This window comes from Anopheles gambiae, chromosome 2 (genome assembly GCF_943734735.2).
Source record: "Anopheles gambiae chromosome 2, idAnoGambNW_F1_1, whole genome shotgun sequence".
In the NCBI taxonomy this organism is placed as follows: Eukaryota; Metazoa; Arthropoda; class Insecta; order Diptera; family Culicidae; genus Anopheles; species Anopheles gambiae.
The window spans coordinates 77,751,794-77,768,118 of record NC_064601.1 but is presented as its reverse complement, the minus strand read 5'-3'; the positions used below and the strand labels follow the sequence as shown (position 1 = coordinate 77,768,118).

Sequence of the window (16,325 nt, the reverse complement as noted above, 5' to 3'; positions counted from 1 at the left end):
ACTCAATGAACTACAGTTCAATTTTTAGTAGGGCCATTTGACTCCGGTTTCCCCTGAATACGGTATACCGCAGCAGCTTCAAAATTCCCTTCTCGATGATCGGAAGCCACAAAAGGATCTTGTTCGGGGATGTAGTGCGGGACATTATACACATATTGATACATCGGGTCTGTTAGAGATCAAAGAGATCGAAGTAACCTCAGCCAGCACAACTATGTGTTGCTGCGGTGTGGTTCATCTCAGCAGTCTGGTGATGAATTAAAAGGTTAGTTTTACCCGTGTCCTCAATCAAGTCAGACGTTGCAAACGTTGTAGCCGAAGGAAAATTTGATATAAATGGAACGTTTGGGAATTGAGAAACTTAGAAAATTTCAATGTCTGGAAGACGAAGGTAGAATTCCTCCTCATCCAAGAAGCTTTAAGGCAGTATATGACAAGCGATGGACCGGGCAACACGATGGTCAGCGCGATGACATTACGAAAAGGCCACATTGACTTCGAAGGTGTCGATTCAAAAAAAAAAAATGTGAAAAGCGTCATGCTGATAGTAAGGATATCGAGCATCATATATTCGAGATGGAAGAATTGTTTATGATTCCTACACAACGTCGCACATGGTCAAGTTGCGTGGAGCTGAACGAGCGCTACTACCAGAACGTTATTTTAGCCGATGGCACTGCGACGAGGATTGAAGGAATTGGATTGTGCCGAGAACTGTCTCGAGAGGATAAAACATCAAGAGTGGCCCTCGACGATGATTTGTTCGTCCCGAGTTTAGAGATAAACTTGGTGTCCATGAAGAAGCATGAAGAAGTTCTTTCTGACTTAAGCGGTTATCGAATCGTGAAGGATCAGAAAGTTTTTGAAGCAGCAACTATTTCAAGGGAATTGTATTGAGAGTTGCTTAAAAAGCAATGACTGTGAAGAGCATTCTGTTAAAAAGGTGTCGAGATACAGTGTGCATCGCAGCGGAGTTTCACGACTAGCCATACACGTTCCAGGGGGCGAGGAATAGTCCCGAACGTGATATGTGGATAACAACCATGGACGAAGAACCCGTTGGCAAGCACACCATATATCGGAGCATGCTGAGTGTCCCCGCCCGAAAAGATGCCATTAAGAATTGATGCTAATGGATCCTGGACAACGGAATGTACAACAGCAGGAGGTAAGTGAAGTCCATACATATAAACGATAAGTTTCAGAGTCCGTTTCAGAGGTGCTCTTCTGCAAAGATGCATAGGGAAGTAAAGTACAGTTTTGTCATCCATCCAAGCCGTTCGATTTGACGACTGTATTACGAGATAGCCATTAACGAGACCCCTTGTTAATCCGCTCCTACGCTCACACAAAATCCTTACGCACCATGACTTCTCGTCAGCATTCCCTTTGAAGTACCAACAATGCGTGTTTTTTAACATTGATGAAATTTTTTAACTAGACCATGAATGGGGTGCAGTGCAAGGTAAGACTATCGAACGTCAGAAACGTTCGAATCTCACTGAGGTTTGATTCAAGATCGAGATATATCGTGATATATATCGCTCATTGATTCGCCCGGTGGTCCTCTACGGACACGAGTCCTGGACCATCCGAGCGGAGGATGCAAACGCTCTGGGCGTGTTTGAGCGATACTTCCTCCGGACTTTCTTTGGCGGTGTATTCGAGCATGGAGTGTGGAGGAGAAGGATGAACTACGAGCTAGCTGCGCTGTACTGCAAACCGAGCATCCTGAAGGTAACAAAGGCTGGCAGGATATGATGGTTGAGGCATGTTATGAGGATGCTGAACTCATGCCCCACCAAGAAGGTGTTCGACAGCGATCCCCAGTTCGGCATCAGGCGCAGGGGAGCACAGCGAACTCGATGGCTGGATCAAGTGAAGCGAGACCTGTCGGAGATCGGATGTCTACATGGATGGCAGGCTGCAGCCAGGGACCGAACATCCTGGAGAATGATTGTTGACCATGTCATATCGACGTGCTCTATCGTGAGCAGGCAAACAAGAGAGAGAGAGAGAGAGAGAGAGCGCGCGGGAGAGAGAGATAGAGAGAGAGAGAGGTAGTGAGAGATAGAGAGAGGGCGAAAGAGAGAAATAGAGAGAGAGAGAGAGAGAGAGAGAGAGGGAAAGAGAGAACATAATAAAAATTGATCGTCAACTTGAGCGACCTAATAGCAACATGATGGGCTTAAATCCTCCCACATGATTTGAGACCCTTAAACATAGGAATAACTATTTTGCTTTGGATAAATCAATAAGCCATTAACAGTCAAGACGCCAAATAAGGTAAAAAAGCAGAAGTTGAATATTGTTAAGTATCGAGTTTCTCGTGCAGGCTGTATGTCTTAGACTCTTTTTTTTTCTTAGTCCTAGGGCCTCCCTGATGGTTGCTTTTCCTTCGAAGATTGGATGTGGATGCTAAGCCCAGAAATCAAGTGGCTCCATTTTATTTCTGGTTAAGAGTAAGATGTTCACTATTACTCCTTAAAGTATTGAATGCTGCTTTTATTAAAAAGGTGGCTTACTAATGTTCTGCGTTTTCCTTTTTATCCTGCTAACATGAATATTAAAAATCACAGGCAAAAATTTCAATAATAAAATTTCTAGTAATGGCTGATTAACGTTACTTTCCAGCAATAGCTTGGATGCTTTTTGTTTAGTTTACATCCATACAATGGATACCATTTTAGTCTTGAATGTTTTGAAAGGTAAGGAGAAGAATAATACAGTTTTATGTTTTTGGTAACATGCAATTTTTAAAATTTTTGTTTGTCTGTTTTTTTTTGCTGAGAAAGTGTTTGCATTAACGGTCATCCTTAATTTTATATATCTTTTATATATTTTGTTATGCACTACACTAGATATGTGGTAAATTTGAGCCTTCCTGGATAGCTTTGTTTAAATTGTATATAGGGATACCGTCTTCACATATTGATTACTATACTCATGGGTTGTGTTGCATGCAAAAAGAACAGGCTATTCAACTGCATAATATTCGCTATTGTGAAGCTAAGCGAACATTTGGATAAGGAATACCGGTTGCCCGACTATCAGGGGACCTCATAAGCTTCGCACCTTTTTACATTTATGTTTTCAGTGATTTTTCAAGATATCAAGCCTAATATTGTACAAGAGCATAGTTCCAGATTCTTGGCCCCGTATGTGTGGAAGGACAATTGAGGAGCAGTTATAACGACGAGCTATACGAAATATACGGCAACCTCACTGTCATGCAGCGTATCAAGCTCGCCAGGCTCCGATGGGCTGGCCATGTTGTACGCACGGAAACGGACGACCCAGCCCATAATGTATTTTTAGGCCATCAACAAGGACAGCGGTGGCGTGGTAGGCCCAAACTGAGGTGGCATTATTAAGGCCGGGATAACGGATTGGAAGACAAAGGCGCGAAACAGTGAGCGGTTACGGACACTCCTGAGGCAGGCCAAGACCGTAAAGCGGTTGTAGTAAGTAAGTATAGCTAAAAATTATCCTCAGCGACGTGTGAAAAAGTGTTTCGATAAGTGGTCCAAACAACTGTCCACGAAGTCTCAAAGTCAGAAGAAAGACGATGATCTACCACGACGTATATTTAAAATAACGATAGATGACGTAGTTGGTGGTTTTTGGCTGGATATTCTATAGATGATAGTTACAATTAATTTTAAAATCTTAAACGCATGCTATGGTGTTACTTATTCCCTACAATTTTCAATTTTGTATGGAAAAATACTAATTACAGTCTGAACTCACTGGTCGAACTTCGATTCCCTGCCAACTGTAAAATGTGTTGGGCATGTTTTTTCCACGACAATAACATTTTTCTGAATAGCCCATGAGATTTTTGATTTAAAAAAAAAAACTGGTTTTTACATACAAACTTTGACATTCTCAATAGCCCATGAGATTGATGTGATTTTTTTTGTCAGAAAAACTGGTTTTTACATATAAACTCAAGTTTTTAAATTAAACTTTCAACCAACAATCGAGCGTTCAACTAACCTTGAGGCGCGGTCCGTTGAGGAGTAATGTTTACTATAGCATTTAAAAAAACCGTTGCGCAACGTTTCCATCATTTCAAATCCTTACCAAACACGTGGCATCGGTCGTGAACACGCGGCCAATGTTGTTTATTGATACAAGTACATCAGGAACATTTTCAAACCCCGCCCCCCCAAAACGGAAGCTTTCAAACCCCATACACTACGTGTGGATAGTTTATGTCCCGTTTATAGGAGGGTGCCGTCCCCATTTTGGGTAAAATCCACGCAAACAATACGAGTGTCGCAGTACCAGTAACAGGAAGAAGGGCACGGGTTTGCGTGGAATTGTGGATCGCGATCCCCCCACACACGGTGGTCATTTTCTCTGCAGCGTGACCTGCACAAAGCACGCTAGATGGATGGGTGGAACGTAGCTACTAACAGGGGGAGGGAGGTGGGTGTGCTGGGCAAGTTGCTTTATGCCATAACTTTTCCAAGGTGTCCAGCTTAAGGAAATCAATGTGAGGAAGGCGTGTGAGGACAAACGAATAATGACTGCAGACCGTAATACATTCGCCGTTCGCCCCTCTGTCCGCTTATATGCCAGCACAGGCAGCACTCGGCTAGGGTGGTTCTAATTTTATCATTTCGCCGTTACAAATGAAACGACCAGAACGCTATGATGTGTCGCAGAACGAAACGGTCGCAATTCTTTGACGCGTTTTGAAGCATTGATTTTTTTCCGATGGTATAATGGGCAAAAAACAAGAACCCTACCGGACGTGGAGCCGGGCGGATAGATAGGGTGGAGGTATTTAAAAAATAAGAGTGTCATAGAAAATAGATCATCAAGCGCCAAATCTGCACGAAAGTCATCGGATCGTGATGAGTCACGGCGATATTTTTAGAACCGGACCGGGCGAGGGGAATTGTGGTGGCCGTCCCCCACCTCACCTAGATATCGTCATTCGCGCCTCTAACATTATTTGGAGTGTGACCTAATGGCAGTTGTAGCAATCAAAATGAGCGAAAAGGAGGAGAAAGAGAGAAAAAAATCACAACATTTATAAAAACAGACGCGCCGCGGCCGCTTTTGCTTGGTTGGTGTCGTCACACAGGGCGGGCGACCGCGATGCGACAATTTTAAAACCGTTCACAACAACGCTCGCCCGCTTTACCCCGTTCGCGAAAAGGAAGCCGGGGTGAGAAAAACCGCGTCCACACAGTCCATGTGTCCACGTGTGTGTGTCAGGGTGTCTGTGTGTACGTGTGTGCCCGGGATGTGACAGGAGTCAGCGCTGGGCTGATAGGGTGGGAAGGTGCGCCAGGGGGATGGACCAGCGGACGGAAAGGAGGGGGGGGGGAGGGTTGCTGGGGCCGAAGTGGTGGGAAAATTTTCTCACCATCATCCATCCATCTCAGCAGCCAGTGTGGCAGCAGCACTCAGCCGAGTGAGGAGGCAAAAGGGCCCGCCGTGCTGTTTGTTGCGCGTCAGTAGTAGCGTTAGTCGCGTCGCTGGCCTTTTTGGCAAGGGAAGAGCTGGTGTACTTCGCCGTGGTCCGGGCCATCGGTTGGTCGGTAGTAGAACGTCCGCGTCCGCGTCGTCGTCGTACCCGGAGGATTGGATGGCACAAACCATCGGTCAGTTCTGCTTCGATGGTAGCGACATGGTGGTCTAACAATCGTTGGCTGTGTGCTTGTGTGAAAGGTAAAAAAAATAAATGCAAACGAAAAGAAAAAAGAGAACAAAAAAGTGAGCTCCCAAAATTTTCCAACATCGATCCTATCTGGCAAGGACGGATCTTCCCCTGCAATGTGCAGTGTGTAAAAGTGTGGAGTTTACTCTTTAGCAAAAATATCAGGGCTTGCAAGAAGGCAGCGCTTTGCCGAAAAAGTGCTGTGAATGCTGGATGTTGGGAAAATTTGTAGCAGCAGAAAACGGAAAATCTGGTTCCGCCAGGGTCTCCGCTTGGTGTTGCGGTAATCGAAAAGAAATCCTTCACCTCATCCTACTCCTCCTCTCACCAAAAAAGCCCCTTTTACGTATGTGCGCGAATGCGACGGAGTGACGGTGCGTGACGGAGGCGCACGGAGAAGAGAGAACCCCCGAAACGGGAGATCTTGGGAGTGAAAATGAGCCTACGAAACACGGTACGGATGACACATACACACAGGAAGCAAAAAAGGATACTACGATTTTCCAGTGCAGTGTGAGAGCGGCCAAGGCTGGAGATAGAGAGAAAGAGAGTGTTTGTGTGGTGCTAATCGTGCGGAGAAAAAGCTTGTGCTTGTAACTGCGGGAGCGAGGTGTCCCACGGATATCCCGGTTCTCGGTCGCAGCTCCCTCTCGGCGTGCTGGGGTCGGTTTACTCCGCGGCACTGCGCAGGTCTGGCGCTTCTAGTGTTCTTCAGCATTTTTCACCCATCCTGCTCCTGCCTACCACGCAGTGTGGGAACATACAGAGAGAGAGAGAGAGACAGAGAGAGCGAATGGATTAAGTATAGCGACTCTAGAGAATATGATGGAGAAGGTGGAAGGAAGGGTGCATCGAGGTATCATGCGAAAATGCCGAACGCGTTTTGTCCTAGATGAAAATGGGGGGGGGGGGGAACCTAAGAAAAAAAGCTACTTTCCAAACGAATTGGACATGCACGGCGCGACAGTGAGATTGAGTCCGCCGTTCGAGTATATACATGACAGGTGCGAAGTTCTTGTGTTCTTGAACCACCGACCACTTGGATGGGTGAAATAAAGTGTAGTTTTCCGTGGCGCGATTGACTCCCTCTCGTTAGTGTCCCTTTGACGCGTGTGTGTGTGTGTGTGTGTGTGTGTGTGTGTGTAAGTGTGGGCCTCCCCTTGGATTTGTCTATTTGGCACCGATGCTACCGATGGAGGTCCGCTATCACTCGTTAGCGTCGCCTCTCTTACGCTTTTCTCCGCTCTTTATAACACGCAGAGCGCATAAATCCTGATCGCGAACGGAAGGGAGCTATGCGCGATAGCCACAGCGAGTGTCCAACGGGCTGGTGCGGACGGTGTTTTCGATATGGGAATGGTTCTATTTTAGTTTTAATTATTTTTCCACCCCATTCTTATCCGATATGCCGATGTTCGTGTTTGTGTGTGTGTGTGAGTGTGCGGGAATTTGGCTGTTCCTACCTATTTGCCTTCGGCAACGTTTAGCCGTAGTAACGGTAATCAGGCAATAAATTACGAATGTAACAAAAAACGAAGGGACGGACGGGACTACCAGTCCTATTGAAGGCTCTCTGGTGCCGTACCCGAAGTGGAGCAAAATCAGGTATTACGGAAACGGAGCCAGTCCCGAGTGCGCCAGAACCGAAACAATTGAGTTAAAAAATGCCTCCTCGTGGTAGATCCGTAGTTACAATATCCATCGTATAAAAAATTTCCAAAAATTGTAAAAAAATCATCCTTGATCGAATGTTATGTCTATGTTCTTTATTTTCATCGTGCAGCTACAGAAAGAAAGCCACTGCACCAGAAAGCTAGGACAAAAGGTTGTTGCCTGGGTAGGATTCGTAATTTAAAGCAATGATTGGAGCTTTTCCAAGGTATCAGTCCAACTCCCTACAAACTTTAGAGATTATCACCACCAGGAGCGAACTTTTTTTTTTGTTCTTTTCGACAAGATATACGGCCGGAAATGCCGAACTGCCGTCGGCAGAACTGATATTATGTAAAGAATTTTACTCGTGGTGTATTTCGGCCACCAGGGCCAGTGGCAGTAGAGGTGCTATGAAAACAAGACCTTTCGGGTTGACCTCCCGCTAGTGTAGTGTTGCGTGAGCACGTGTGTGATACTGTGAATGGTCAGCATAAAGTGTTCGTGCAAGTTGTGTGTATGTGTGTGTGAGTGTGTTAGTTCATTAGTTTCACCTAAGTTTTGTTGCGCGGGACATTCTGCCGTATACTGTTATAAACAAATCCCATCGAAACTACGATGTTCATTCATTTCCTCACTTTATCACCTTAAGTATCCGTATCCTGGATAGCCGTGGAGGTGGTATATTGTGTTAATTATGTTAATATTCTATCGTCTTTTCTGCTGCCTGAGTTGCTTCGGTATCAAGGATTACCGGAATATATTGGAATCATTACGAACTAGGAGATGGAAAGAGAGGATACATTACAAGAACTTCCGGAAAATATTAAAACTTGGTTTTATATGAAAAAAAAAACGACTGAAATTTGTCTATGTATTATTACACCAGTCTTTAATCAAGTGCTGCTGAGGTTTCTGAGGCAACAATACAGTGAGGCCAATAAATCCAATTTGCACAAATAGTTAACGTAATCAGGCAGCATTGCAGGAGTGCAAATGAATTGAATAATAGTATCGATTAAAGCGGGCAATACAGTATTACCTTCGGTGCAACTCATGTGGGACTAAACAGAAGGGGAATGTCCCACAGTTGTACAAGAATGAAGATGAAGGACACCTTTTTGTTGCATTAAACCCCTACTTAAATTCGGAGTGGAGATCTTTGCCAAAACGGCTTTACTTGGATGGCGTCGATCCAAAAATCCGCAAACAGGTGCAATATTCCATTTATAACATTGGTTGAATCATATTCGAGCAAACACAAAAAAAAACAACGAGATCGAATAATTTAGTCATTTTTGTTGTTTGACGCTCGGAATTGCTGTTTAATTTGCTTTTGTGGTGGCCTATATAACTGATTCTTAGCTATCCATTTAACCCCTCCCCCCTCTCACTTGCTCGTTACAGCGTCACCAAATCGGTAGGAATAAAGAAGAATTTATAAATGTACGACAGGACTGAAATCAAAGACGATCAAACCAAAGCAAGAAGAAATCGTGGCGGGTTTTCGAAACTATAGCACCTCGGAATTCTGTAATGCACGCAAATGTGCATACAGATCGGGCCGGGGGCGGCGGAGGATCGTGGCGCCTGCCGCCAGATGAAACGTTGCAGGTGGCCGATCCGAAACAGAAGGAAGAGCAGGTACGACACACTGACGTTTAAAAGTAAGTCTACTGTATTTTTTACAATACGGAACCCGCGACCCGCGGTTCTTTTTCTCGCTTGCAGGATCTATTTCCTGCCGAAGGACACAATTGGAGAAGCATTGTGTTTTCGCTGCTAGTGATAGGATTTGTCATAACCGGTATAATAACGGCGATATATCTGCTTGGGTAAGAACACCAGAGACACTTTCGGGGATGGTAGGACAACATAACCTGATCGATTCGTATCGTACCTGGTCGTAGCTATGTTGACGAGCTGCTCTACTGGTCGGGCAGGCGTATGAAGTTGGACGAGTTTCTGCAGAAAGATATAACGCCTCAGAGGCTACCGTCGGTGTGGATCAACAATCAGAAATTTGTATTCCAGGCGGATGATGGAGGCCTTGCTGTTTTCGACACTGCCACCAACAGTGTAGCCACGCTAGTAACAAATCATACTATGGTAAGACGCGATAGGGGTTCTTAGCGCGATTTGTTGACGCGTTTGCGCATATTATGTGCTAACACTTCCTTTTCCCCTTTCCCAACAGAGACAAATTAACGTTAAAGGCTACCACTGTTCTCATGATTTGAAGTATGTTTTGTTTAAGCACAATGTAAAGAAGGTAGGTTCCGAAATATCACCATTTCTTCAATCAAGGGAAGATTGGTGAGTGGTGTGTACTTCTATCATCAAATGCTTGTCTCTTTCCACTTCCAGCATCATAGGTTATCTTTCACGGCTTTGTATACTGTATATGACGTATCGAATGAGTGAGTATAAATCTAGCGTTTGTTAGTTTTTCGCTGTTTTCATCATTTCTATGTTATTTCACCAACCCTATGTTAGCAAAAAAAAGTCCACAATCTTACCCATGAGGTAGCCATATTCTTGCTCCACAAATCTCTACGTAACACATCAAAACAATCATTCACTCAATTCATTTATGTCGCATTTACTGAGCTAAGATGATGTAGAACGGGACTCAAACAATAAATGTTTGTCGTATGTTCACTCCCATCCTTTCAATTTCCTTGCCCCATCGTATCCATTTGCAATCTCTTGAGTTGAAGTGAACTACCTGAAAAGAATGACTTAAATTGATGCTATCACACACATCTTGCAGCCATCATATGCCGGTACGATTGAAAGAATCCCCCAAGGTTCAACGGGCCCGCCTGCAGCATGCCTCCTGGGCCGGCAATACTACCGCCATGATAATAGTGGCCGAGAACGATATATACTTGAGACAATCACCATCAGACGAAGAGGTTTATCGCTTAACTTTCACTGGAGAAGAGAACAGAGTCTATAATGGTGTACCTGACTGGTTATATCAAGGTAGGGTTGCTAAACCCCCCAAGTAAAAGTACTTCAATCGCAATAACTTTTCCCCTCATTTTCCTTTCGTGCCCAATCCCGCGTCCCGTGCAGAGGAGATTTTTGAGTCTTTTAGTGCTTTATGGACCTCAGTAGATGGCACGCACCTCATGTACGCCACGTTTAACGACTCGCGAGTTGGCATGATGACTTTTCCTTGGTTCACGTCAAACACCGTAATTGCGGCCAGCGGCGAAGGCAACCGTGAGCTTTTCCCCGTGTCGAAAACTATACGCTATCCAACGCCGGGCTCGGTCAATCCGGAAGTTTCGCTGTGGGTGATGGATATAAGTAATGTAAGCAATATACGAAAATGGGAAGTAATCCGTCCAGCTGCTCTCGAAGGACAGTAAGTATCTGCGGGGCCCCATTTCGCAATTAAAATGACTACACACACCCACACGCGCGCGTGTATACGCGCTAGCACAAAGATAGCTATACGCTTGTTTGAGTCCATTAATATTCGTATTTCTTCCCTTGCGCGACGTCCACAGAGAACACTATCTTATATCAGCTAGCTGGGTAGGCAACCTGAACGAACACGTGTCGGTGGTATGGATGACCCGCTCGCAAAACATTACGGTCGTTTCCTCCTGCTTCAGCCCTACGTGGAAGTGTGTCGAGGTGAGTATCGAAAGGCATCGTTTTGGGGCGTTTAGGGGTAGGGTAGAACCCCTTTAGCCATTGTCTGGTGAAACGATTAAATGGCAGCCTAACGACGCACAACTTGCTCTCCGTCCCATTCTGTGCAGCATCATACGGAGCGGGCGCCAGAAAACGAATGGCTGGATATATTACCTCATCCGATATTCTCACCCGATGGGGACAGCTTCCTGTTTATGGCGGGCATCCAGGAGACGGGAACGGAGCATTTCACCCACATCAAGCACATCACAATCACGCAACAGCGGATGGCTGTGATTTCCCACGGTCGCTATGAGGTACGCATTGATAGATACGCGTTGGTGACGACGAAGTCGATGTGTGAATTCTAATCAATCGAACCACTGCGTTTGCGTTCGCTTTCTTAGGTGATCCGCATACTTGCCTGGGACACGGTAAACCACCTGGTCTATTATTTGGGTACGCACGGGAAAAAGCCTGGCCAGCAGCATCTATACGTGGTGAAGGATCCCGTCAGCGAAGAAGTGCGAAGGTACTGTCCGCTGTGGGGGGTGACTGACTGGCATGCTTAAGGCGAGCCTGCTACTGGCAATGTTCTAAAAACGCTTTTCTTATTTTAACTTGCGCTTCCTACCACCAGAACGGAACCGACGTGCATCACGTGTGATCTTAGCGATGTCCTTTGGGGTAGCCGTTACTACTACAGCAACTGTTCGTTCTTTGACGCATTTGTCAGCTCACAGCCGTACGTTTCGCAACACATCGGGATATCGTACTACATTCTCGAATGTAAAGGTCCCGGTCTTCCATTGGCTGGTGAGTATCGTGTACCACGTGTGTGCTCCCCCTCGGTCGTGAATAATTAAGTGAGTTGTCTGTGTGTTTGACGCTTTGCCTGCCGTAGTGGTACATGCCGCTCATAATCACAAACTGATGCGGGTCCTGTACGACACGAGACCGTTCTACGCGAGCAAACTTCAGGAGCTGGCGCTGCCGTCGCAACGCTCCTTTGAGATTCCGTTGCCGCATGGGACGAGGGCAGCAGTACAGCTGCTACTACCTCCGAGCTGGCGTGAGGAGCTACGTGATGCCGCTTTTCCAGTGCTGGTTGAGGTGTAAGTATGGAGAATTACACGTCTTCAGAGCGGTTCCTCAAATGAAACTAACGTGGTTGGCACGGTCTTCCCCTTTTTACCTTTTAGGAACGGTAAGCCCGGCTCGACGTCCGTGTCGGAAGAGTTTAAGATCGACTGGGGTACGTACATGTCCAGCCACAACGATGTGGTGTACATACGGTTGGATGTGCGTGGTGCTCGAGGGCAAGGCAAACAAGCGCTGTACCGTCATCTGGGAGGTGTTGAGGTGCAGGATCAAATTGCAGTGTTGCGGTAAGTGTTAGCACGTAAACACGCACGCACACAGAACTGGTGCAATGTTGTTAAACAAATCGATCGTCCCAATAGATACCTCCTGGACACACTCAAATTCCTCGACGAAACCCGCGTTGGCGTGTGGGGCTGGGGCTACGGTGGCTACGTCACAGCCATGATTCTCGGTTCACAGCAGCATGTCTTCAAATGCGGTATCTCGGTATCGCCCGTTACTGACTGGCTGTACTATAGTAAGTATTTCCCTCGTCGTCACTAGGTTGGGGATACCGGTTCGATTGGTAATGTTCAATATACTCTTCCGCTGCGCAGATTCCATCTTTACCGAGCGCATCCTTGGAGTGCCGGCCGAAAACTATAAAGCGTACGTCGAGGCGGACGCAACGCAAAAGGGACGCCAGATACCGTCTTATTCGTACTTCTTGATACACGGCCTAGCCGACGTAACTGCACCGTACCAGCACGGTATCCAGCTCGCTCGTTCCCTGTCCGAGTCCGGGACGATATTCCGATACTTGGTAAGTGTAACTGCTTAAGCATCCGACAGTTAACTAACCGACGAATCGCTAATCGGTACTAATAAAAGGCGCAACCATACGACCGAAAGTCTTTAACCAAACCATGCTTTAACGGCATTCAAAAACCAAACATTGATCCGAGCTACCGAGAGTGCAATGACAAACATTCTACAGCATACGAGATCCCCCTTCTATTTGTAATGCAAGCACTGCCTTCTTCGAAATTTATTGCCCGGAAAAAAGACAGGACATCGTAATTGTGTTCCCGAATGCTGGTGCAGGTGAACAAAACCGATTGCATAGATTTCGTTACCTTTTATGAAAGCATTAGTCCAAATACGTAAACAGTGATAACATTACAATCAACAAACAGATAGCGTTACTAGATAATTGGCCAACATTTTCACTAGTACGATGAACCTAGTTCGCTCAATGCTCACCGGCAGCTATTCGACTGATTACATTTAGTGCCCTTTTTGGTTCTTTTCAGTTATATGTTTTTTTTTTGGTTTTGATTAGCAAACGTTTACCAGTTCTGTCCTACTGAAATAATTACTCCTTACTTGCTTTTTGAAGTGCCACATGTTTTTTTTTCGATTCCGGAATTGTGTTTGATTTACCTTTGGTAGTGATTTATTAGGTGGCATTGCGCTAGCTTTTATTTATTTGTAGCAATTGGGTTTTCTTCTAATAGTTTGTTGCGCTTATTCTTGCTTCCCTAGTTTGAATGAGTTTGGTTTAGCGAGTTATGTTTTGTTTTCAAATATAGAATCTATTTACCCATTTTTTAGTAGCATCTAGGTTACGCAAAAACAAATGACATTTCATACTCTACATAAGAAATAATTAAGAAAATAAACACAAATCAGTAACATACAAATATTAAGGTAATTTTTAAATAATACTCAAAAACCTTGACAAACCCAATATCGCGTTTCACTGCAGAAGATTCTACAGCTTTTCAAATAGTGAAACGATTTGCTTGAAAAGTCTCAACAACCGGCAACCAGAAACACAATGGAATTCAATAAGCATACACAACGAGCATGTTTTACTATTTCAACTCAGTTTGCCAAAAACACCAGAACCACAATAGTCTAGTACTGTTGAACGCGATTCAACTCACAAACTAGTTTGATCATCTTTTTTCTTTTGCATCTTGTGCAATCTTTTACTTACTAGATCTTTCTCCTGAACTTGCTTACTGCTTACTCTGTCTGCGCACAAACATAACTAACCGTTATCATTGCCATCTTACCTTTCAGAGCTACGCCGACGAGGGTCACGATCTTACGGGTGTGATCGAGCATGTGTACCGGTCGATGGAGGATTTCTTGCGGAACTGTCTATCGCTCGATTCCGACGAGGACAAACCAACGGAAGCGAATGTACCGCATGAGTAAGGAAAAGCAACCACACACCCACACGAAAAGATGTGCGATTCAACAGTACTGTTGTGCAAATTGTTTTACCGTTTTTCGTCAAAGAGGTAGCGAACAAATATTGTTGTGTTCTTGTTATACAATTTTGTTTGTTTTCGCTAGCTCGTATTACGCAAACTTAATTGCTGCTGCGACTTCGATTGCTATGTTTTGCTCTCACCACATAATAGATGGACGTACGGTAACTGATAGGTTCTAAAGACAAATAGACATATCAGAGAAATATGGTAACATAATAACCACGGCAGAGCAGCAACATAAACGCAAAATCACGGTACGACCGCTACAACAGACCGGATCAGAGTACACCCACTACAAGTATGGCGACCATACAAAACAAACAGCCCATGTATATGTCGTCGCGAAACGCACTGTTTTATAATTGCATGGAAAGTGGGGAATTAAATATGCCTGCTGCACTTCCGAACATCTATTACAAAGCATATACAGAGCCAGACAATGATGAGAGGATAACGTATACACACTTCAAGGAGCTTTCTAAAGACAATGGAAAAGAACGCAAATGCGTATTGAGGAAAAAAACAATCAAAAAAGACACACGACAAAATGTGACGAAAAGATACAGAGAGAAAAAGAAAGATGGAGAGAGAGAGAGAGATAGAGAGAGAGAGAGAAAGAGAGAGAGAGAAAGTGAAAGAAAGAAAGAAAAAGAGATAGGACAAATGAACGTACAGAATTAATTAAAGTCATCCAATGGCAAACTGGGTATATGCAGGAAAATTATAAAGAAGAAGAATAGTTTAAATAACGCGAACAAGGAATTTAATAGCAAAGCAGTCAAACAAGCAAAACAAAATCAAATGAATTGATTAACGAAAACAGAAACAGTCCTACTTACAATAACGAAACTGATGAGTGAGTTTTTTCGTCTCCTTTAACGTCTATTTAAGTGTAATTGTAGCAAATCAAAACAATGAAATCGAAAACTTAAACAGCGAATCAAAACACAAAACAAACCCGAAATGGCACCACCAACGTATGCAAAAGCAGCAAAGCAAAAACCGCTAACGCAAACAATACAACAGAAACACTTAACTTTACATAGCTGAAACTGTGCAACCGCAAACTGTGTCTACGTCACGTGAAACTAGGATTTAGTTACGTTATTATCGCTAGGTAAAAGTAAACTAAGCGTAAAGCTGTGCAAAGTTATTGTTTAGTGAAGAAGTAAGCGAACCGGTACACTCACTAGCAAATCAATACACACCCGAAGGTACACAAAAAGAGAGAGAGAGAGAGAGAGAGAGAGAGAGAGAGAGAGAGAGAGAGAGAGAGAGAAATACAAGCAACAACTCATAGCAAATCTTTCTTCCACATCGTAATACAGCTTATTAGCAAGGGATAAGCAAAATGTTGGGCCCACTCTCCGAAAGGGGAACGGCCACAAATTTAACAACTGCAATTAAGAACTCAGATGGTTAGAACAAGCAACATAACACGCAACATGTAATAAATGAAGCGTAAACAGACGCACATATTAGTATGTGTGTGTGTATGTATGTTTGTATGTGTGTGTGTATGAGTAAAGAAGCAAAAGGAAGGAGCGCTAGCAAATTTAGAGTGTGTAATAAAAAGTCGAGGATTTTTCATAGTTATTTCACGTCATAGTTGTTAGAATTACAGAAAAGAGCAATCCAGCAGTAAGAAAACTTAAACAAAGAAGATAGCAAGGTTAAATAAGCAATTACGTCGTGTAGGAAGAGCAACTGAAGAACAACAAGCAAGCAAGCAAACAAACACTTACAAACATGCAACATGAGCCCGTTGCTAAGGAGTTCGGAGCGACGGGCCGATCTTCAGCTTAAACGTGTAAAATATTCATCGAAGCGACTTCTTCAAAAAGTAACAAAAAGTCTAACTGTTTTCGTCCACGGTGCAAGTTGTGACAGTCAGCGCAGTGCGAAGATGTAAAATTTAAGCAAACGGCACTCGGATAAGATGCATTGCATGGAGTAGTTTAGGGTTGATGATATTATTG

The 16,325-nt window shown here is 44.3% G+C and overlaps 1 protein-coding gene across 4 annotated transcripts; it reads left to right on the top strand.

Moving 5' to 3' along the window:
• The first annotated feature begins 5,389 nt into the window (after positions 1 to 5,389).
• Positions 5,390 to 15,613, top strand: LOC1274856 (dipeptidyl peptidase 4). 4 transcript variants are annotated; one of them, XM_061644735.1, is made up of 17 exons: positions 5,390 to 5,688; positions 8,735 to 8,971; positions 9,059 to 9,162; positions 9,238 to 9,436; positions 9,525 to 9,599; positions 9,695 to 9,747; positions 10,101 to 10,315; positions 10,409 to 10,703; positions 10,849 to 10,978; positions 11,107 to 11,295; positions 11,386 to 11,510; positions 11,619 to 11,794; positions 11,883 to 12,093; positions 12,181 to 12,366; positions 12,442 to 12,599; positions 12,679 to 12,884; positions 14,150 to 15,613. In XM_061644735.1, the coding sequence occupies exons 2-17, from the start codon at positions 8,864 to 8,866 to the stop codon at positions 14,285 to 14,287; spliced, it is 2,568 nt and encodes an 855-aa protein (XP_061500719.1). In that variant the 5' UTR covers positions 5,390 to 5,688; positions 8,735 to 8,863; the 3' UTR covers positions 14,288 to 15,613. The 4 variants fall into 4 exon arrangements, with proteins under 4 accessions (XP_061500719.1, XP_061500722.1, XP_061500721.1 ...); XM_061644738.1 differs by lacking the exon at positions 5,390 to 5,688 and adding an exon at positions 6,663 to 6,681; XM_061644737.1 differs by lacking the exon at positions 5,390 to 5,688 and adding an exon at positions 6,695 to 6,805.
• The last annotated feature ends 712 nt before the right edge of the window (positions 15,614 to 16,325 follow it).

Excerpts from the sequence above, each read along its gene's own strand:
- LOC1274856 (XM_061644735.1), top strand. The coding sequence starts at position 8,864 with ATGCACGCAAATGTGCATACAGATCGGGCCGGGGGCGGCGGAGGATCG. Across the intron at positions 11,795-11,882 it reads TCCCGGTCTTCCATTGGCTG|TGGTACATGCCGCTCATAAT; the intron begins GTGAGTATCGTG and ends TGCCTGCCGTAG. Across the intron at positions 12,600-12,678 it reads TACTGACTGGCTGTACTATA|ATTCCATCTTTACCGAGCGC; the intron begins GTAAGTATTTCC and ends TCCGCTGCGCAG.